The 24,009-nt window shown below is 41.2% G+C and overlaps 1 protein-coding gene across 1 annotated transcript in view; it reads right to left on the reverse strand.

The window, feature by feature from the left end:
* VAPA (VAMP associated protein A) overlaps window positions 1–23,647 on the reverse strand; it is a 41,951-nt gene extending 18,304 nt beyond the window's left edge. The window contains exons 1-4 of the mRNA XM_060118599.1: window positions 23,326–23,647; window positions 4,130–4,282; window positions 1,994–2,097; window positions 1,385–1,465 (exon numbers count right to left, since the gene is read on the reverse strand). Of these exons, the coding sequence (XP_059974582.1) occupies window positions 1,385–1,465; window positions 1,994–2,097; window positions 4,130–4,282; window positions 23,326–23,404 (417 nt within the window). The 5' untranslated portion in view covers window positions 23,405–23,647. The remainder of the gene's footprint in view (window positions 1–1,384; window positions 1,466–1,993; window positions 2,098–4,129; window positions 4,283–23,325) is intronic.
* Between the last annotated feature and the right edge of the window lie 362 nt (window positions 23,648–24,009).

Raw genomic sequence — 24,009 nt, forward strand, 5'->3', positions numbered from 1 at the left:
CCTTAAACTTATACAGTGCTGTATATCAACTATAGCTCAATAAAACTAGAAATAAAATAAGTCAACCGAGATGAACGTGCTCTTTTCTTGGTTCCAATAGTAAGAGCTATGCAAGCTATTAGCGTCCTGGCAGCCTAGCAAGAGAGAAAGTAAACTCCAAATGGGAAGCATCAACATGCCATCAGAATCTCACTTTCCAGTAACAACATATGTATTCACATTTTTTTGTTTTTGGCAAATATTTCAAAATCCCTTTAATAAGGCATTAAAAACACAATAAATGATTTGGTCAACAACTAATTACCATTCAGGCACTTCTTCATTTCAGCTTATCCTAAAAGAGTAACACAACAATTGACCCCACGTATTTATTTAATCTGCAAGTTTACTTTTCAATAGGGCAAATGGCCTCCAGATCAAAGAAAAAAGTCATGTAAAATTATAACCTGATTGTGCCAAACAATTCTATTTATCCATATTATTTTATATGTTAAATCACACACACAAAAACCTACTTACCCTTCAAGTTCCTCCTACAAACCACAGAAAAATATTGAAATTTGCATTTCAGAAAAGGAATAAAGTGACCACAACCCATTCTATAAGACTACTTTTTAAACTCCATGCACATACACTTCAGTCCCTCAAATTGTATTTGCCTCACATTAATCAAAAAGCAACATAGGGCTTCCCTGGTGGCGCAGTGGTTGGGAGTCTGCCTGCCGATGCAGGGGACGCGTGTTCGTGCCCCGGTCCGGGAGGATCCCACGTGCCGCAGAGCGGCTGGGCCCGTGAGCCATGACGGCTGAGCCTGCGCGACCGGAGCCTGCGCCCCGCAGCGGGGGAGGCCACAGCAGTGAGAAGCCCACATACCACAAAAAAAAAAAAAGGCAACATAAAAATTATTTACTAAGGAATAAAATCAGATGTATTTTGACCAAAATCAATAGTGAACAAAATACCTGGGAATAGCCAAATTTGGAATAAACTGTTTGTCCATGTAAATTAAATCTTATCCCCAGACTGCAGGTATATAGTTGCCAAAAAGTGGTTTGTTTATGTCTGTAATTTAATTATATTTATGTATACACATGTCTCATTCTAACAAAGAACTTGAAGTGGTTTAAGTAGCAAAATTTTGGTAGAATTAGGTGGTTCTTCTCCATCATCTAGCTTGTACCTAAAGTATTTTTCTTCTTGAACAAAATGTTATGAAATGAAGAGAGCATATACACATTAAGTTTTTAAAAAACGTAAACACTGAGTCTGATAAAGTGGAACAGCCATATCACACAATCACAAAGGCCAAAACCAGAAGCAGAATTCAATCTCAAAGTAACTGAGAGCTTAATAGCTTCCAATTTTCTTATATTTTCCTACTTACCAATTTATCATTTTCATTGGGCATTTCAAATACACATCTCAATTTAGAATCCATCAATTCATCAGGTTTTGCCTCTTTCCACTAAAAGCAAACAAAACCGAACAATGAGACAGAGGAGATACGATGGGGACAAACAGGTTTCGCCTCAAGGGACAACTGAAGGGTTAGTGTAGCTGCCGTGTGTGTGTGTGTGTGTGTGTGTGTGTGTGTGTGTGTGCGCGCGCGCGCGCGCACGTGTGGGTTCCCCAGGTCAGCCAGGACTACGGCTGCCTGTACACACTGCGTTATTGTCACCCACCACAGGCACCGGCAATGCCACAGAACTTCCTATAGAACCCTACGAAGAGCTACTATCACAATCTGTTAAAATCACACTAACATCCCTACAGATTACAGGACTTTACTCTTAATAGTAGCACTTCAAAACTGTCTCTAAGGAATACTATTTCAAAATTCCTTCGTTCTTGAAATGAGTCAGGATTATCTGTAGTGAACAGATTTACAGATTTTGTTAATTTTAAAAATCAGGTTTCTCAATGGAGAACTAAACAAAACCCACAGTTTAAACAACATTCCCCCGGACAACTTCTGTTCAACTTCTCTACTCACCACGGCTTCCATATCTGAAATGTTTGGTGGAGCAAAGATGGTCTGTACCATAAACTTGTGTTTACTCTTCTCATTGGGGTCATAGTCAAAAGGCTGCAGCATTACTAAAGAAGAAGAAAGGACACATGACAGTGACTTCTCCATTTGTTTGCTTCTTTGAATTCCTAGTACTCACTCACTAATCTGCAAATTTAAAGAAAACCAGGAAGGGTGCAAGAAAACACTTATAAGGTATGTCTGAGAAGTCCAATAACTCCCACCATGGTTAAAAAAAAATTAAGGGCCAAATATACAGCTGTAGAAAATGCACAGGATAAACGCCCAGAACCCAGATAAAGCACAATATATCTCCAGGAACGCCCTTTACTGAACAACCACCCTACGCTATTCACTAGAAACTGGATAAAAAGAAAACTTCAAACATGGTTGTGACTTTATGAGTCATACTTCTAAGGCTACAGACCATGTAACAAGAGGAAGACAATCTTAACACAGATTAAAGGAGTAAATCCGTAAAGGTGTATGCTAAAGGGAGAGAGGGAGAAAAGGAGTGAGTATGTAGACAGAGTCAATCAGGGAAGGCTGCTGGAGGAAGCGTGGCTGGAGTGCCTGCTCACCTGGAAAGGCACTGCACTGAAAACTGGAGTGAGTGCCGAGTTCTCAGTGGAGGAGAGGGATCAAGGGCGTGCATGGAAACAGTAACTGGTGTGTAAGGAGTTTTTAGTAAGTCAGGTGCTCAATACAAGGGGCTTATGTGGGAGAAAGGGCTTTGAGAAGTATACAGGTTCTTAACAAACATTAATACAGTAAAACTTCAGAAAGCTAGAATCCTAAAGAAAAAGTCCTTCTGAATAGTTCCATGGATTCCTAGGGATATAGCTGTTTGCACCAAAATCTATTTTTAACCATGTGGATAGAAATAATTTTATCTTCTTCCAATTGAACTAAAAAAGGCTTGTGGACTTAGAGAGCAACTTCCAGAACACTCGTACTCACTGTCCACTCTTTCTTATTGCCCACCCATCTTCCCCATGAACTGACAGTTCAGTCAGACAAACATGAAAGCAGGCCTGCCAGGCCACCGCACCACAACACTCACTAAAAGCATCTTTTCTAGGGCCTCCTAGCTCTGAGTGTGGGAATACAGTTACTGAGGGAGGATGGAGTGCCCCAAGAACTCTGAGGTCTGTCCTTGACTGCCTCTGCAGTCAGGTTCCACTGATGAACATCTCAGAGAGCCCGCCCCGGGTGCTCACTCTTTGTATAATTTTCTGTTTTTAATCTGCTGTGGGCTTGAAAACTAGAAAAAGGATACAGAATTATTTTAATATCTTAGGAATACCTATCAGGATTATGCAAGCATGTTTTGTTTTGTTTAACATACACGTGTCTAGGTTGTGTCCCCAGAGATTCTAATCTGGAAAGGTCCCCGTGTGTTCCTGCTCTCTGTGCAATTATGGCAGACCTTCACAGAGGTGAGAACTACTGCTAGAAAATAAGAGTAAATGGTCTCTGTGTGAGGCCTGAGAAGTTCTCCCATAAGTAAACTACATCCTCCTACTTGCTTCCTATCGCTCTGCTATGTTAGATACTATCATGAAAAGATATCGTCAGGTAAGTCTGAGGGCATTAACTCTGGCACCAGCACAGACTCCACGGCAGGAGTAAGCAATCCATACATGGAAGGAACCAAGCACACACCCTGGACTACAAGTAAACACAAAAGGGGGTGACAAAACTGAAGTTTTCAAGTGCAGGACACTGTTGGCATTAACAATAAAAGGCAGAAAGACGCATCTAAGTTTACAACTATTGGCAAAAAAGAGGCACTGTACATTTTTAAGCAAAAGATTTAGGGTAACACCTCCATAGCTGCATGCAATACGTAACAACAGCTAGAGATCTGAATGAATGAGAATGAGCAATCACAAAATGATACAAAATTTCAAAGACAAAATAATAAGGGCAGAGAATGTGGTAGTAAGCTGTAGAAATAAAGAATAGATGTAACATTTTTTGAACGACAGTAACTGCTTACAAACTGACCACATACACCCTCACCCCAAGATAAGACATTTCCTGCAGCAGTTTGCATATAGTAAAAGAACAACATAAATTCAGGACATGGTTTGCTACCTGAAACAGTCACAGTCAACCCTGGGTCAATAATTCCACTGTTGGGCCTCACACAGTACCGACGAGGTGCTGTAGTCTTCACTTTGAAACACACCTTTCTATCCGATGGATTTCGCAACTTAAGATTTGTAGTGACTACATCTGTGAAGGGGCCTGTAAGGTTTAAAAACCAAAAACAGGGAAAAAAAAATTTAATTGGATTCACACACACACACACACACACACACACACACACACACACACACAAGCAGAATTCAAAACTGGATGCACATAACCTCAATTTTATATAGAGTATGTACTGAAAGTCTGTGTACCTAAATATACCTCCAGGTGTACACTCACAAAGGAGTTTTATTTTCTTCATTCCTTACCAGACTTTATAAAATCACTACATGAACATGTATTGTTTCTATCAAATAAAATGTTATTTTTAAAGTTTCAATTTATGAAATAAGTCCAAAATTGTATTCCTAGAGTATGCTCTTACCACATAACTGAAAAGATCGGGATTTTCCAGTGGTCTGCAAACCAATGCCAATCTTCAGATTCACCTGACAGAGCCGACCACAAAACGCCTCCATCAGAAGCCGACGAACCCAATGACAGGGCGCTCTTGCTTCACCTCAACTAAGTTTGATCCCTTCACTCGTTCATTCTTTCACTCACATATTTGTCAAGTGTTTATTAAGAGCTGTCAAATGCTCTACATACAAAGTTTTTAAGCTTTGATTCTACACCCAAACATAAAACTGCAAAACAAAGAACCTAAAAGGTGATGCAGTCCTGCCTGAATTAAATAAATCCTAAACCATTTTTTGTTTTAAAAAGGGGCGGGGCTTCCCTGGTGGCGCAGTGGTTGAGAGTCCGCCTGCCGATGCAGGGGACACGGGTTCGTGCCCTGGTCTGGGAAGATCCCACATGCCGTGGAGCAGCTGGGCCCGTGAGCCATGGCCGCTGAGCCTGCGCATCCGGAGCCTGTGCTCCGCAACGGGAGAGGCCACAACAGTGAGAGGCCCGCGTACCGCAAAAAATAAAAAAGGGGGGAGTGGGGTGTGGAGAAACAGTACCTCCACTTTTGTTCTTGGCCGAAGAAAAGCCTAAAGATATTTTATGCAGATTTAGACAATAAACTGAATACCTGTTAATTTGGAGACTGAAGATAAATATGTCTCAATGGAAGCAACAACCACACACTTCTAACTAACCCAAAAGCAATTTTCAGTGGTTTCTAAAACAATTAATTTTAAGTTATACTTTAAAAAAAAAAAAAAGCTAGAAGGCTGAAATCAAAGACAACTATTATAAAGGCTATCTCTCCTTCATTAAATAAACCAGAACAAGCATGTCTTTTAAAACTTCAAAATATTTCTAGTTTAGAGTCCAGACTGAGAAGATTCCCCAACTCTGCCAGATAAAGTTTCCCATTTTGCTGAATATTGGAAAATTATCTTAGACAAAGGCTTGAAGGGGAACAACAAACAGACAATGAAGAGGCACTGGGAAGAGAGCAGGGGCTGAAAGTAGACCTGCCTGATGCAAGGAGAGGAAAAGAAGAGACTTGAAATGAAAGGCACTTATTTCAGGTCCTAGGAAATGAATTAATTTTATCCTATGCTTAAAGTTTGTGAGTTTTAAGATATTTTCTAACAAATAAAGATTTGGAACTGGGATGAAAGGGAAGAGACAGAAATAAGAGAACATTAGAAGAAAACATATAAAGGCAGAGAACCAGTTATGGAAAAAATTCTAATGTGAAATAAGCATTTAAATCAACAAGTACACATTTTTTTAAATATATATACAATATATATAAGAACTACAATCTTTTGGACAGCTTGCTTGAATTACATGGTCAAGTTAATCACTGCATTTATATATTATTTTACATCCTTTGCTGCTTCTTCAATCCCAATTGCTTGCATTTTTTGGCTAGCAGCTAACTACCCCACCATACACTGGCCAGGGGGAGTGAAGGGGAAACCTCCAGTCTGTCCATTTTGCTGTGTGAATCCACAAAATCGGTGGCTAAAAACACATTTTAAACTGTTAAAACTACGAGTCTTAAAGACATAGATTCCATTTCTTAACATTCTGAAAATCCATATATTACTACAGGTAACTGAGAATGTGTACATTTTTATGTGACTATTTCAACTAGGATTTTAACATTAGCATTAAGTATAAATTTATTTTTTAAAGTTTCTTAGTAAAATAACAAAAGAAACATTTTACAAAATTTTAATTTTGAACAATCCTATATTTTTATAACATAATTATGTAAGTTTTAATTCGTAATTTTAAATTCAATTTTTTAAATTTCCCCAATTTTAGAGGAAAGTACCAACTATCCAAAACAAGGTAAAATAACTGATTTTTTAAACTGACTTAGAAAATGACCATGTGTCAATTTTCATCAACATATGAATTCTGAAACTACTTACATTTTATATTGCCCAAAAGGGATTATAAATCTTAAATAATAGATTGTGGTCTTTCTAGACATAAAAACGCAAACTAGGGCTTCCCTGGTGGCGCAGTGGTTCAGAGTCCGCCTGCTGATGCAGGGGACACGGGTTCGTGCCCTGGTCCAGGAAGATCCCACATGCCGTGGAGCGGCTGGGCCCGTGAGCCATGGCCGCTGAGCCTGTGCGTCCGGAGCCTGTGCTCCACAACGGGAGAGGCCACAACAGTGAGAGGCCTGCGTACCGCAAAAAAAAAAAAAAAAAACCACAAACTAGCTAAAGATGAAGATAATATGTCAAAAGAAAAAAATTCCACCAATTCAAAAGCCAAATTCTTTACTGAATATGTTAACCTTATCAGTAAAATTACCTACAATAAAGCCACCTAACAAATGAATTTGAGATTTTCTACTCCACTGTGTCCCTCTAACCAAGCCTCTCAGTAAGGGTTGCTCCCAGCAGCCAGTTCAGAGTCTGAGCCCATTTTCCTGGTTAAAATGCAAAATCAGCAAGTACTAATGACCACTAGCATAATAACCAGATTTAATAGCTTGAAGAGGTCTTAGGCAGAAACATCTGTTCCACCTTTGTGGGTCACAGAAACTCTTTAAGAATCTCATGAAAACTATATACTAACCCAGAAAAACATATACAGGCAAATATTCACAACAATTTTACCTTGGGTTTTTCTGGAGGGTGAGGGTGAGATGGGGCGATCTGGGGTGGGGGTGTATCGTGGATTCCTGGAGCCTGCAGGTTAAACAGACCTGATAGAATCTACCCTTACAGGCCCTCAAAAATAGAGGAAAAGTTATGTAATTTATCTGCTACAGCACAAGCCTAAATCCAGGGTAATACTGCCACTGTCAGGTACTTCTGTCTGACATTAGGACTGGGTGGTGCTACTGTTGGGGGGAGAGAGGAACAGGATGTTAGACATTTCTCAACACCCGGGTAGATCCACGCGATCAAGTACAGTATTAGGCCCCCATCCCACCAGATCTTCACATACCCCTCCAGAAATCCACACTGGTTAAAAAAAAAAAAAAAAAAAAAAAACTCTTTCCCAGAAATACATCTATTGTATAAAACAAGAAACCTTTTTCTCTTTCCCTAAAACTCTGAAAGGTGAGTTCACCATTACAGAAAATTATTCTACCAACAGCAATGTCACTCAGGACACTTAAATCCCTACAAACGTCTGGTCCAGTCAGCACACATGTATGGGTGACACATTCACATGATTCTACCCACATGCATAAATATTCTCTTGCCCTTATTTAAAACGTTAGAGAAAACCCTCTATCAGAGAACTCCTCCCTTAACTTCCCTTAAATCCAAACTCATTTATTTAAGTAGGTTACAGGCATCTGGCTAATTCATTAGTCTTCTACTATACTCATGCCCAAACATTTACACATTGAAATGCATATTTCATCACAAATTCACTTTCTTCTCCTTTATGTTACAGTTAGGGCATTATATTAAAAAATTTTAACTGTGTATGTTGGTTAAGTAATTTTATACATGAATTTCACTTCAGGATGAAAAAATGGGCATTACAAAATATAAAATATCAAAATGGGATATCGTGTCAAATAAGGTTAAAAACCACTACATTATATCAATAATCTCCTGCTTTACTAGCATCCCCTGCAATGCTTAGGTGTTTAAACCATTAAGAAAAACAAGTAAATGGTTACCATAAAACACAGGAGTGCAGAGCTATTAACTTCTTGATAATTCTTTAAACTGTACATATTTTTATTTTATGAAAAACAGTAAAGTTTTTTTTGTTTTTGTTTTTAAGAAAAGCTGACCCTTGGTGTAAGCTTAAAAAAAAACTGAAAGAAAAGTGAAAAGCAGTGTTTTGATGAAAAAGTGAAACATTCGAAGCAACTTATATAGGAAATAAATACTCATGTTTTGAGGATTTCTAAAACGTAATCCCTGTAATTGAAGAAAATCCTGTCATTTGTCCAATATAAATGCTTAGTTTAACATTTAGAAACAATCACTACAACAGTCCATTTTATGATTACTTGATTGTAAACTAGTCACCAACCACAGGTACCTACTGATACTTCCTACTTTACAGATGAAATTTCACTGTTTATATGTAAAAATATACCATATAAAACAAAATTCCACACAATACAGATAACATTTACTTGAACTTTTACTGAAAAAACAAAATTAAATTATATTTTAAAACTCCACCTTTTAATTACACAGGCTGCCCTCCTTCAATCTCCCACGCCACTTCCTGTCACTAAGTATTCTATCCTAGCTCTACTACATTATCATTCCCAGTAAGCCAAAGTCCTATTCTCAGTCCCAAATTCTAACAGATGGAAATGTAACATACATAAATATGGTCCCTGTGTTAAAAAGTTTGGAAAAAACTTGGAACCTCAAACTTCAAAAATGTAGGAAAACTTTAGGGCAGCTCACCCAGAAGGATGTCCTAAGCGAGACTAGCCTGACTCCTTTACCTAAAAATATATTTCCGGCATGAAACACTGTATACCTAAAATTTAGAGCAGGACTTCCCTGGTGTCGAAGTGGTTAAGAATCCGCCTGCCAATGCAGGGGACAGGTTCGAGCCCTGGTCCAAGAAGATCCCACATGCCACAGGGCAACTAAGCCTGTGCGCCACAACTACTGAGTCTGTGCTCTAGAGCCCGCGAGCCACAGCTAGTGAGCCTGCGTGCCAAACTACTGAAACCCGCATGCCTAGAGCCCGTGCTCTGCAACAAGAGAAGCCACCATAATGAGAAGCCCACGCACCGCAGCGAAGAGTAGCCCCCGTTCGCCACAACTAGAGAAAGCACACAGCAACGAAGACCCAACGCAGCCAAAAATAAATTTAAAAATAAATTTAAAAAAAAATTTAGAGCAATGATTTCCTTTTAAATAGTTCTCCAAACCTCCCACTCTTAAAAGGAACACAATTAAGCTAAAAACAGCTAAAAGTAGAACCACTCTGACTAAACAGTTTCTTAAATGGTTATCATATATACCTATTTTGATGTAAATTGCCGTTAAAGTTTTCTTGAAATGCCAGGCTTTGTTTAGTTGCAAAGAAAACTGACTTGGGGGAAATAAGGGGAGAGCACTTGGCTTTTCCCCCAGCATTTTGAAAAACTTCAAAGAAATTGAACAGTGAACCATTATGATTATACACCCATAACCTAGACTCTACAATTAACACTTTGCTGTTACTTACTTTGAGACCTATCAATCTACCTAGCCATCTCTGGCCATCGATCCATCTTATTTTGATGCATTCCAAAGTAACTGAAGACTCCTAAACACCTCAGCATGTATATCAACTTGAGTTCAACAGTATCTGCTTACTAAGAAGAGAATCAAATTTTATTTCAGGATAAGTGGTCCTGAATATAGCATGGAGCATTTCAGAAATAGAAAAGGCCTCTGGGATGCAGCTCAAGAATAAACAGGCTATGTGCACCAATGTTAACTCATGAACTCCGTAGCATCGTTTAGACCAGCAACCCGGAGGTCTGTTGGGAGACAAGTCTCCGTGGGTCTCTAGCATTTCTGCACCTTTTGCCAGTGGAGGCCCTGGAGGCTTTCATACAGACTGTCTTTTCAAGGATCTACTACATAGTGAACAGTCTTGCATCTGACTGTTAACATCTCCCTCTTGAGGAGAGGGCAGGTTTGTTTACTGTCCAGTGTGATAATGCTCAGGTCCTCCTCTGGAAAAAGGTCAGGCAGGTTTCTGTGCAGCCCATCACAAAAGATTCAGGGGCCCTAGACTCAAGGTTTCTCAGCTATGACACAAACCCACCAGGTGGGCAGCACCCACCTGCACTGAACCCCTTTGTGTTGCCCCCATGGAATCTGAGGGGCAAAGGAAACCAACACAACTAGGAAGTTGCTGCCTGCAGTGCCCTGAGAATAACATCTTTTGCCTCTAAAACCAGGAGTCCTATGTCTTCTACAGCACCTTTAACACTGAAGCAGGCTCACCTTTCAGACTCTCCAGTTCTGGACAAGCTATGAGTTCTTGGCTATGGGTATAGATTGAGTTAGTGACCTCGGGAGGATAACAGCAGAAAGTGCAATGAACCAAAGCATGCACCTCTGAGGAGAAACAAGGGTGACCATACAACTACCATAGCACAGTGTCCCTACCTCTCTCTCCGCACGTCTCACTTCATTACTTATGTACGTCTTAAATCACCCACTAACTATAAGCTCCCTGAGAAGAAACCAGCTCATCCCTGAATGAACTGGAGTAATTCACACTGGCCTTAACCTGAGTATGGCTAAGCAATCACATGGATTGTTCTTAATCAATATGCAATAACAACAAAAAATATCAGAAGTAGGGCTTCCCTGGTGGGGCAGTGGTTGGGAGTCCGCCTGCCAACACAGGGGACGCGGGTTCGTGCCCCAGTCCGGGAAGATCCCACATGCCACGGAGCGGCTGGGCCCATGATCCATGGCCGCTGAGCCTGCGCGTCCGGAGCCTGTGCTCCACAACGGGAGGGGCCACAACAGTGAGAGGCCCGCGTACCGCAAAAAATATATATATCAGAAGTATGTACGTTCTGCTATGACTCTAGGTATTCATAAATCATTTACCCCAGCATGACATTTTCACTCCTCCATCCTATCTGTACTGAAACAGAACAGGTAAAAATCCTAATGAGGCAGGCTGGATGCTCAGCTCAAATATATAAATAATGTAGCTGTAGTGAAGTCAGTGATGACTACTTCAATGTTTCCACAGGTGTTAGCAAATTAACGGCTGCATCGCTGATTAAACAGTAACAAAGGGTTATGTTGCTGAATATGTCTTGCTATGTTAACTTAATCACACATCTGAATTATATGCTGTACAGTACACAGAATATCTACTAAGAACTCCCACAGTAATAGTAGCATGGCAGCAGTAGTAATAGTAAAATAGTGATAACAGAAGGTTTTACAATCTAGCCTTTAGTGGACACTCACCATGTATGAAGAACTTTGCGTGAATTATGTCACTAACCCTAATAACAAGCCTATGAGGCTGATACTTTTATTACTTATCCTCATTTTACAGATGAGTCAACTCTGAGTCAGAAGTTAGAATACTTGTCCAAGGTCAGACAAGCACAAAGCCATGGAGGTGGGAAGTCAGGTCTGCCTCCAGAGCCTGAACTCTCATAAATTCTCTATGTATTTTATGCAAATACCTAAGCTATATTTATTTCCTAATTCATAAGCCATTCCAGGCAGATTTCTGCAGCGTTAAAGCATGAAACTGTAGTCAAATCAGTAATATAAGAAAAAGATTTTTATTGGATATTTTATTGTATTTCCCTTGGTTCCACAGGATGAATATTTCTGGAAACAAGTATCAAATACCAAGAAAACGGTTTTTATGTTTTACATCAAAGAAAGCCCTAAAACATCTTCATTACAAATTTTTAAGATGAAGTTACCTTAATTTATTTACTGTATTTTTTTCCCAAACACACTGAAATCTCAGACTTGAGCAAATGTAAGCTCCATGAAGACTGGGTCTCTGTTCTATTTGCAGCTGTATCCCCAGCTGGACAATCCCTGACATAGTAGGTACTGAATAAATATTATTGTACAAACATTAGTGTAAAAATAAACAGAAGACCACTTTCCGGGAAACAAAGTGAGTCATTTCTATTCAAGATGGTTTAGTTATTAAAGCACTAAACGTATCTTTTTATAAGCTTTCATTAACCTTACAAAAGTATAGACCCTGAGATTAATACAAAAGCCAAACTTGCCTATTTTATTTAAACCTTCTACTATTTAAGGAAAGCTTTGATTTCTTAAACTGCTTCACTGCCCTTGTTTATCTACATTACATAATCAACAAAGAATTTCAAAATGTATCATGAAACAATGTCCAAAATCCACTCAACATAGTAGTGTGTCCTCATTAAAAAAAAAAAAAAGTTTTCCCACTCTAGGGGCTTAAAGTTATAGTTAAAAGTAACCAACAGGCAGGAACCATGTCTTTTCTTTCTTTTTCATCACTTTAAGTTAATGCAGCAGTGCTCTGAGCACAAAGTTAAATTCTCATCCATCACCTTCCTGCGGGGGTGGGGGGCACGGGGGGGGGCGGTCTGCTATTGATGGTGTACATACTGACTTTTGTAAAAAGCATAATGCAGTGTGCTGAGTTAGAGGCTCACAATCTAACACCATCAACAAGGTGACTGACCTTGAGCAAATCATGTCACTTCTCCAGCCCAGTCTAACCCTCCACTCTAGCTCAGTACACAAAACCACCTCTAAGACTCCTCTCAGCCCTCAAAGTATGTGACATTTATGAACAACTTTACTTACTGCCTTAATTAGAAAACACCTACTACTCCATGGTAACATGGCCGGTAATTCAATCCTAGATGATCACAGCCTCACTGACATTTTGTATAAAGCTACTAAACATTTTGGAAGTATTTTTTCTGACCTTTTGATGCAGACTGCTCACTCTGACCTGAACAATCTTTGTGACACAGTACTGAGAACAAGTGGGAGAGTATAAACAACACTGTCTTCACACAGAAATGAAACATTTTGATTTGTAACATTTTTATATAAATCTTATGTCCTTCCACTGTGTAACTTTCTAGAGAAAAATAAGATGTACACACACATAAAAAAAACTTTTTTTCATGCTTGCACTCAAGATTAAACATTAAATATGCTTAAATTAACAGCTTTGTTAAAACAGAAATAAGTGTTCCATATCTGAAGAGTTTAGATTACTTTTTAAAATCTAGGTAGGCAGGATGGGAAAGAATAAAAGAGAAATGGATATCTTCGGGAGAACCTGAAATAAATGTTTTTAGCACCATTTAGAGATCTAAAGCTCCTGTTAGATTATAAGCAAAATACTTATAACATGGGAAAATTATCAAAATATTAACTAAAAAATATAGGATATAAAAGAGTCATACACAGAAAAAATAATCAACTGTTAACAGTGATTATTTAGGGACTTTCCTGGTGGTCCAGTGGGTAAGACCCTGTGCTCCCAATGCAGGGGGACCTGGGTTTGACCCCTGGTCAGGGAACTAGATCCCACATGCATGCCGCAACTAAGAGTTCACATGCCACAACTAAGAAGTCTGTATGCCGCAACTAAGACCTGGCGCAGCCAAAATAAATAAATTTAAAAAAAAAATTTTTAAAGAAACTGGTTATTTATAGGTGGTAGGATTGAGTAATTTTTATTTGCTTTATACTGTTTTATGCTTTTTCAACTTTCTACATTAAGCATCGATTTTATAATCAGAAGGGACTTTTAAAGGTGAATTCATATTACCTTAATTTGTTCAGAAAATCTTTTATTTTTAAAGTGGAGTGGTGGGGACTGAAAAGATTCAGAAAAATCTTTTTTCTCAGTTATCTGCTGTTACTGAGATTTTGGGCAGTAGGAACAGTACTTAGAAAACAAAACCAAGAGATTCATCTTCCCCTATAAGCTATAAAAGTAAAATCTGTTCATAGAGAAAACAAACAGAAAACACACTCCATGATGTCAAGGTGCTCTATACCTTTAAAGGTACAGCAGTCACTCCAATTCATGTCAGATTGTCCAAGTACCAAAATAAAAATATGTATGTGTATATATATATATATACACACACACGTGTAAATATATATGGATGAGTAGATATATATGGAAGTATATAGCTACAAAATAAAAGGCTGTCAAAATGTAGGCCCATAAGAAATCTGTCAATTTTTATTACAAACTAGTACTTTAAAGCTCTCTCATATTAACAATTCTTTAACATAACTATTTTTTTAAATGGCCACTGAATCCAATCACATCCTTTAAAAGCTGAAACATAAGTAACTAAACATCTCATTCATTTAAACCTGAATTTTGAAAACAGTACCAAATGTTCAAGATAACTATCCTAGAGAACTCCCCAAATGCCAGAGAAAAGTAGCTAAGCAAACTATGGTATATTGGGACTTCCCTGGTGGCACAGTGGTTAAGAATCCGCCTGCCAATGCAGGGGACACGGGTTCGATCCATGGCCCGGGAAGATCCCACATGCCGCGGAACTAAGCCTCTGTGCCACAACTACTGAGCCTGTGCTCTAGAGCCCGCGAGCCACAACTACTGAGCCCACATGCCACAACTACTGCAGCCCACGTGCCTAGGGCCCATGCTCCACAACAAAGAGAAGCCACCGCAATGAGAAGCCCGCGCACTGCAACGAAGAGTAGCCCCTGCTCACCACAACTAGAGAAAGCGCATGCGCAGCAATGAAGACCCAATGCAGCCAAAAATAAAATAAAATAAAAAAAATTTTTTTAAACTATGGTATATTAATGACACGGCATCAAAAATGGTATTTATAAAAATTTAAGATATTAGTTGAGGTTATTTTTATAAAGTGAAATGTGTCACAGTCATAAAGTTAAACAGTCTCATAAATGTTGAAGTCTAATTTTATTTAAGCAAGGAATTTTATTATGAAGAATAAAATCATACTTAAGCGTTGATTATAAAGATGAAAGCAATCTCAGTGACAAAGGATATGAGGTACAGCTGGCCTCACAAAAGGCTGCATTCAAGAGAAACTGATACTGGAACCACAAGACCTCTCTTGCCTGCTTTCCTCTCCCTGTTCTCTCTCAACTGGCTACTTCTGCTTGACATGGCCCAAATCAGCCACTGTCTCCAAATCTCTGCAACCTTAAAAGTCTAAAACCTATCGTGTTTAAAGAGGAGGCTTCAACGTTGTGACTAGCCAATCATCAGTATGTATATATTGGCTGGCCTTGGGCGAGGTGCCCACCACTGAACCCTCAGCACTGTCTGGACGAAGAGGGATCCTGTGAACTTACACGCTGCTTAGACCTACTTGCCTCTAATACAGTCTATGGGCAGGGCCCATTCTCTGAGAAATAAATACGCCAAACTAATCTACCACGCTCTCACAAGAGACCACCAATTGGGGCTTCCCTGGTGGCGCAGTGGTTGAGAGTCCGCCTGCCAATGCAGGGGACACAGGTTCGTGCCCCAGTTTGGGAGGATCCCACATGTCGTGGAGCGGCTGGGCCTGTGAGCCATGGCCGCTGAGCCTGCGCGTCCGGAGCCTGTGCTCCACAACGGGAGAGGCCACGACGGTGAGAGGCCCGCGTACCGCAAAAAAAAAAAAAAAAAAAAAAAAGAGACCACCAATTGATCCTAACAGCAAGAACCCAATGAAAACAGATGTATGTACAGTTAATTATACATTAGATTTGCTTTCAAACAAACATGATTTTCTACTTGTCGTTATATGCCTTGATGTCTGAACTGCTACAGTATAGTTACAGACTTGTTTTCTATTGACCTTATATAACTGCTTTATTATTTTAAAAAAAAGACGTCAGCCTGTATAAAAGGCTTAAGTTATTAATAAAAAATAAAACAAAGTATTACAGGTAGGACAAACGAAACTTTTGATATAATCTCTCAAAGTACTGAGTCTAATAACAAAATAATTTTTTTCTCTTACCCTTAAAAAGCACTGAATGTTCATTGCAGAAATCTTGGCACACAGAAAAGTAAAAACGTAAAAACAAAAGCATCCTAAAGTAGAGCTAATGACTGCTAACATTATTTTCTTTCTGATCTTTTCCCTCACACATATTACCATAAATGCACTCATACTTATGCAACTTTTCACGGGAGGGATAAGGCGGTCATCACCAATCAACTTAACATCACTAGAAGTTGGACAACCAGACGTTATCCACACCTGATGTGACACAATTCTATCTATGCAGTATTTTTACCAAAAAAATATTGAAACCTGAATCTTCAAGCCCTTAAATCCAACTCCAAATTTACAGGAACTACATACCAGAAATATCAATACGGGACATTCCACTGGACAACGACCTGGTCTTTTCAACAAGTAAATGGCATAATAAAAAGGAAGTGGTGGAGGCACTGTTAAGATTAAGATGACCTGGATACAACAGCCACATGCAATGCACAGACTGAACAAACCAACTAAAAACCAGGACTGTAATTGGGAAGATTTCAATAGACGAAATATCAGATTATTGAAGGATTATTTTTGGTTTTATTAAGTGACAATGGTGTCATGATTCTGCAAATATAATTACCCTTTTCTTGTTTATCAGAAATGCAAGCTCAGGTATTTAGGCTTGAGATGTTAACAGCCAGAATTTGTTTAAAATACTGCGGTAACCCTGCCCCCCCAAAAAACACAGTAAAATACTAATAATCATTAAACTTAAGTATATATGAAATTATTAAATTTAAGAGTATAGAGATTTCATTAAGTGTATAGAGGTTTTTACAAATGTTTGAAAGTTTTCATAAGAAATTTTAAAGAGTAATTTGAGTCACATTTCAGTTATAATAAACCCAGTAAACAAGCATTTGCAAAAATAACCCCCTCTTGCATTTAATTTTTTTAACAAGAGTTTTTCTTTAGTAGTTATACAAAATAATATTACATTTTGTGGCCTGTAAAGTTTAATAAACTGGCGAACATGTAATTTTCTTTTAAACCAACTTTTTATGAAGGAAAGTAGGATCCATCCTATATTAACCACTATCTCCTCTGAAAAACAGGAGTTCTTTGAAGGGTCGGTCAGTCAAGATAGAAAAGCAACAAGAAAAAGAGAGTCAGGAATAGCCTCTGAGAAAATAAAAGGGTCCTTGCTAACAAACTCTCTTCACAGACCATCTCTGCATGGTTAAGGAAGGTCTTACTTAAAGGAAATCTAACAGGTAACTAGTACAGTAAACAACAAAATTACCAACAGTAAGAATCACAAAATACCAAACTTTGCAGAACTTAACTCAACCAAGATCTCCCAATTCTTTACATATGTAAAGAGAAAAACTGTGTTTTCCTTTTGCAGGGAAAAATTGTGTCTTCCTTTTGCACTCAACTGTCATATACATTCACAAACCCTGACAGCCGGACCACCACCCAAGAAATCACCCAGTCCCACTTCTCACTTAACAAATGAAAAAGGTGAAGCATAAAGAATGAACAATGTATCTATTGTTAGTCAGCTCTTAACAAAATACCCTTTTCTGGAACTACAAACCTCTGAAAACACAAGTACCTGCAAAGGCAGATGAAAAACCCTACTGAAAAGAGATCCAAGACAGAAAACATACGAATTACAGGAGAAATCATCAGAATCTTATTAGTGCAATCAACACTCACTGGACAATCATCCCATGCCAGATCTTGTTATTATGGACATAAAAATAAATGAGCATATCCTCAAGTAATTTACAGTACAGATTGTGAGAGAAAAGTACGTAAACATAAATACTACACAATGGTGAGTGCTGTAACTGCAGATAACCACAAGCTCGGATAGTGACATGAAGAAGGCAGTGACCAAGTGGCCTGGGAAAATCAAAGACAGCACAAGAGGAAGGGGCTCTTGAAGTGGAGAAAGCCTGCCTGACAGGAGGGAGGACAACACTCTGAAAAGAGCATCTGGAGAGGCTTGCAAAAGCTGAGAGCGTCTGGGGAGATGGTTTCATATAACCAAAGCTACGGCAGAAAAGAAATGAAGAGGCAGGCGGTGGATGTGGAGCTTTGTCAAGTGCATAATGGGAAAATGGTGCAGGTTCTTCAACCCAGGGAGCAACGGTATCAGGTGTGCACTTTTCAAAGGGTAGTTCTTTCTAGCATCCATGTAGACGACAGGCTGGAGGGAGGGGATGCTAGAGAAAAGAAGACCAGCTGCTGACCAGTAAGGGAACGAGAGTCACCTGAAGCAAAGGAATTAGCCAAGCCCAGAGCGCTCCTGAGTAACACGCCCGTACCACCAAAGGCCTACGATTCACCTCCTCATGACAACCCTGAAAGGACCTAAATGTAGCTAACCTGTCCAAGGAGATGAGGACCTTCCTCCTCCACTCCCCCTGGGTAAAACACACCCGTTCTCATGAGACAGCCAGTGCTTGTCTGTCGTGAGACACCCTCTCTCCAGGTGTGTAAGCCAGAAATCATAGAGCCTTCAAGACACACTCTCCCAGTGCACACACCTAAGAGACCCCCGGGTCTCACCAGCTTGACGGTCTTTAACTTTTTGCATCTCCAACACCACCCCACAAGCGGTCACCTCTTGCGTGGACAGCAGCAGCTGCCTAATTCATCTCTCCCTCCCATATTACTCCATATTGCTACCAGAAGTGTGTTTCCTTAACTACAAATATGACATCACTCCACTACCTCCACACCTGTACCGTTCTCCCCCTTAACATCAATGTAAAAAACCAGTTTGGGATATGCGGAGTTTGAGATGTCTGAGCAACATTCACATCCAGATGTCAATAAGTAATTAGTATGTATTCCAAAGGTGATTTTAAGTCTGAATTCAACACAGATTTGGGAGTGTACCAATGTGTGCAAAAAGAGAGCAAGGAGGGGAAAGAGAGGCCCTTGAAACAAGGAAGCCTGAACAAGGGAAGTTCAGAGTGAGATAAAGTTGAAACCAAGTCAGAATCTCAGAAACATGAGCGTTTAAGAAAAAGGTCACGAATGAGACAGTAAAGAGCAAAGAAGAAAACTAGAAGACAACTGTACCACAGAAGTCAAAAGAATCGAGTTTTTAAAAAGACAAACTGTCAATAATGGCAAGTGCCAAGAGAGGTCATGGGAGAGAGAAAGTGGCAGTGGTCAGTGCAATAGCAATCAGGAAGCAGTGAGGACAGTAGACAGGAGGAGAGGACCAGGGAGACTGGGAACATGAACTACTTTTCCAAGAAGTCTGACTGCAAAGGAAATGAAGCACAGGAGGTACAAGTACCACAAGGAGCTGGGAGTCAAGGAAGTATTTTGTTGGCTTATTTGTTTTTAAAATGAAAGACTTAAGTGCATTTTTATGTTTAAAGGAAGAAGCCAGTGGTTGAAAACATGACCGAGAAAATATCCGATGGAACATGGCCTGAGTCATGAAAGACTTTTACCTTAACCAGCAAAAATAGCAGAACAAATAAGCTTAAATATGAGAAGGGTTTTTCTTTCTCAGAGAAGAAAGTGTGGACATGTGCCGACAAACAGGTGTAACAAGAGGAGACAGCACGTCACGGAAGGGCTTGTATGTCACGCTCAGAGTTAGGCTTTTATCTGGTGGGCAGTCAAGAGCTCCTTGAAAACCGTTAAGGAATGGAGTAATAAGACAACCATGTCCTATTTGGGGGGGGGGTGAGTGGGGGCCGGAATCACCCCAGGGATTTGATGTAGCCACTGTGAAACAGGAGTAATATGAAATACGTAAAAATGTGCCAAATACCCACCAAGAGGAGGAGTATCCCCCATCCTCACTCAGGCCTCTTCATCGTGATGTGCTGCTATTCAAAGATGCTTTGGCTGACACATTGCAGGTCCCTCGTCACTCAGAGAGCTTAGTTTCCTTTACTGATGTTACTGTTATGGGCCACCTTCAATACAATGGTTTTGGTCTATTTTCCTCTTTCTCTGATCATTAAGAGGAAGAATACATTCATAATTTATTTTAGCATTTTCTAAACTTTCTTCTCCAAACTCTTCTCCAGAATTACTAACAGGTTGGAGAAATAAAAATGTTGTATAATACAAAGGAAGAAATTTTATAATAGTAAATAAACATTTTAAGGACCCCCCCCAAAAAAAGTCTCTCACATGTAATACCAAATTTCAAATCTGAATTCTAGGTCAAATTACTGCCAGGGCTTAAAAAACAGAATTTGAAAATATCTACCTCTTTTTTGTTACTAATGCAACAAAAGAACTACTTTAGAATTCATGACATCATTATAAAAGTATTTTCATATAAACAATCGTATAAAACAATGAACTTCAATAAAATATTGAGGTATGTAGAAAATCTATTAAACTGCTATCTGCTTCTCCACAATTGTGCAAAGTGATGATAATTCATATCAAGATGACTTTGTTATTTATATAACAGGAAAATTCACCACCCAATCTCAGAATGATTAAATCACTCACTCTTGGAGAAACCATCTTAATCAAATGTAAAGTCAAACTAATTCAAATAAACCTACCAGCAGGTGACATTTTGCAAAACTATCCTTTAATAAACTTTTACTTAAACTGAAAATTACGGGTAATTCACGATAGAGTTAAATGACTTTTTTTTTTTAAGTTATTTATGTATTTATTTTTGGCTGTGTTGGGTCTTCGTTTCTGTGCGAGGGCTTTCTCTAGTTGTGGCGGGCGGGGGCCACTCTTCATCACGGTGCGCGGGCCTCTCACTGTCGCGGCCTCTCCTGTTGCGGAGCACAGGCTCCAGACGCGCAGGCTCAGTAGTTGTGGCTCACGGGCCTAGTTGCTCCGTGGCATGTGGGATCCTCCCAGACCAGGGCTCGAACCCGTGTCCCCTGCATTAGCAGGCAGATTCTCAACCACTGCACCACCAGGGAAGCCCTTAAATGACTTTTTATACCACCATCAAATGAAGCATAAAGAGATTGTTGATTATAACTGAGTCTCCTCACTTAGTGTTGAACTGCTCTTCGGAATACAGAGAGCTTTCCATCAGAGCAATCAATTTACCTCTGACTAACAGAATAACTTTTATTAAGAAGTTCAAATGACACCAAATGTCACCTCCCAATTCATCCTACCCCTCCTCTTTCCCAATCCTCCCCGTTACCCCACTTTTAAACCGAACCACACAGCAACCCACTGGGTATCTAAGTACAAGCCAACCTTCTCTCACATCAGTAAAGGAGCAAACCATTCCCTTGACCAGCCCTCCCCCTTCCCCATTTGAAAGCAAGCTGCTTCCTAAAGCAAGCAGGGAGGAAGGAAGAAGGGGCTTCTTTCCTCATACTTGCTTTTGCCTCTGTTACAGCATCTATATGTCTTTTCCATCTAGGAGTTCTTCAAGGGCTGAGATAAAACCTAGCAAATTTTACTGTTATTAATTGTATGCTTACCCCATTAAACCAAACTGTGGACCTTTCCTCCACCTTGCTTAGCACTGAATCCCCAAATGTAAGCTGATACCTGCTGAATAAATTACTCATTGTTGAATACTCTTAATCAAATATAGAGATGGCACAAAGCTTTTTTTTTTAAAGATTTTTTTTGATGTGGACCATTTTTAAAGTCTTTATTGAATCTGTTACAATATTGCTTCTGTTTTATGTTTTTGGTTTTTTGGCGGTGAGGCACGTGGAAACCTAGCTCCCCGACCAGAGATTGAACCGGCACCCCCTGCGCTAGAAGGTGAAGTTTTAACCACTGGACCACCAAGGAAGTCCCGGCACAAAGCTTTCACTAGTGTTTGCTAAGTAAATGGCCCAAGTGAATGTGTGTCTCTATAAAACTTCCAGTGAAACTTTTTTTTTTTAAGTCAACTTATGTCCAAACTTTAATAGGCCCTGTGAACTACTTTCATCCATAACACAAGAACCTGTTCTATCATCATAGCTAGTAAATCTTCAATACCTGAAATGAATTAACTATTTGGCAAGTCACTGGGTAGGGTTTTTGGTTGTTTTTTTAACTTGCCTCTTCGTTATTACTAGTTTCTTACTCTGGAAACATTACAACTTCTCTAAGCAGAAAGCGTCAAACTCTGCGAACATTTCCTGACCTAAAACTAGTTTTAACGGCATCCAAGTCCCTTATGGCAACACAAACAGGTTAACCAGAAGAGAAAACTTCCTCTGTAAACTCAGCCTCCCAAAAAATAAAAGCAAAATACTAAAATTCTCGTTAGAACCATAAAGGTTTACATTAAATTCCTCCGCCCTAAGATAATAGCTATTTGAGTCAGGTATTATCTAAATCATTATATTCATGATTCCCCAAAAGTTTTTTTTTCCTTTCGCCTAAAACTATGTAAAATCATGCCGCGCACATAAACTTGCTACAATAAAATGCACTTAGCGCCTCTCAATATATTAATATTTCGTGGAGCTGTCTTAAAACCAAATCCTTACCTAACAAGCAGCTCACTGACATTTCCATTCAAAGAAATTCGGAAACGCACTAGAGCTTCCAAAATGAAGGCTTTATACAATACTCCTCTCATAACGTCGGAATACAACACTTTAAAACTCCTAAACCTATTTAAAGCGTTTCCTATGGAAAACAATGTTTTCCTTTCGGACTCAACCTTGGACTACAACGAGGGATTTGATTTAAGGACTAGACCGGCCACACATCTCACAGGCTCCGTGCTCGGTACAGTCCCTGAATTAAGGACAAGATACGGACTCCTGCACATGCGGATTCGGTCTCCCCGTGACGGGAGCTGGGACGGACCCCGCTTCCCCGCAGGCTCCCCGCACGCCCTCAGCATCCCCAGGAGAAACCCGCCCGAGGCGCTCCCTCGGGCCCCGCAGCCCCCGGAGTCCACGTGCAGGTGTCGCCCCGGCGCAGGTGTCGTCCGGCGCGGAGGACGTCCGGCCGCCTGTTCCCGCTGACGCATAGCCCGACCCGCGCCCGGCCGCCCGCCCCACCCCCCCAGCCGCCCACGTCCGGACCCCGCCCCGGCCCGCGGGCCAAGGACGAGGCCGCCGCCGCAGCGAGGCGGCAGCGCGCCGCAAGATGGCGGCGGGCGCGCCGGGCGGGAGGAGGCAAGGGAGCGCGCACCCCCGCGGGCGGGGCCGAGCGCGGGCGGCGGGGGAGGGGGCCCACCGGGCGCGGCCGCCACCCCCCGCCCGCCCGTCCGCCCCTCCCGCCGGCCGCCCCTGCCCACCTTTGAATTTGAGGTCTGTGGGCGGGTCGAGGACCAGGATCTGCTCGTGCTTCGCCATGGCCCCGGAGGCGGACGCCATCGGAGACAGCGCAGAGCGGGGGCGCGCCCGCGGCGGGTCGCTGGCTGCGGGCGGGGGGCGGCGGCGGCGGCGGCGGCGGCTGCGGCGCGGCTCGGCCCGACTTGACGCGGGGCCAGCGCTCGGCTCCCGAACCCGACGCCCGCCGCTCTGTCGCCGGCTCGCTGGGCCGCCCGCCCGTCCGCAGCTCCGGGTCTCACAACTGACTCAACCCCACACCAGCCGCCGCGGCCACGCGCACTGCGATCCTCGGCGCCCCACGTGACGCCTCTGCGTGCCTACGTGCGCGCCCCGGCTGCTGCGAGGCCTCACGCCCGGCCCGCCCTCCACGCCGCCCCGCGCGGCCTGCTGCTGCGCCTGCGCACCCCCGGCCCGCCGCGCTCCGAGCCCAGCCCAGCTGTCAAGGGAGCGGGTGTCGACGGGGCGGAGCTCAGCTCTGGGGCATCGATGCGGCGCGCACGGCAGGGCGGAAAGGCGCAATCCTCGGTCCCGTTTAGCCGCAGTTAGGGTTGCGAGACTGGAGAACCCGCTACGGCAGCGAATTACCATCTCCCAAGCGGGAATGCCTAATAGCAGAAGGAGGAGTGGTCAGGCTTTGTTGACTACAA

Source organism: Mesoplodon densirostris, chromosome 15 (assembly GCF_025265405.1).
Source record: "Mesoplodon densirostris isolate mMesDen1 chromosome 15, mMesDen1 primary haplotype, whole genome shotgun sequence".
NCBI lineage: Eukaryota > Metazoa > Chordata > Mammalia > Artiodactyla > Ziphiidae > Mesoplodon > Mesoplodon densirostris.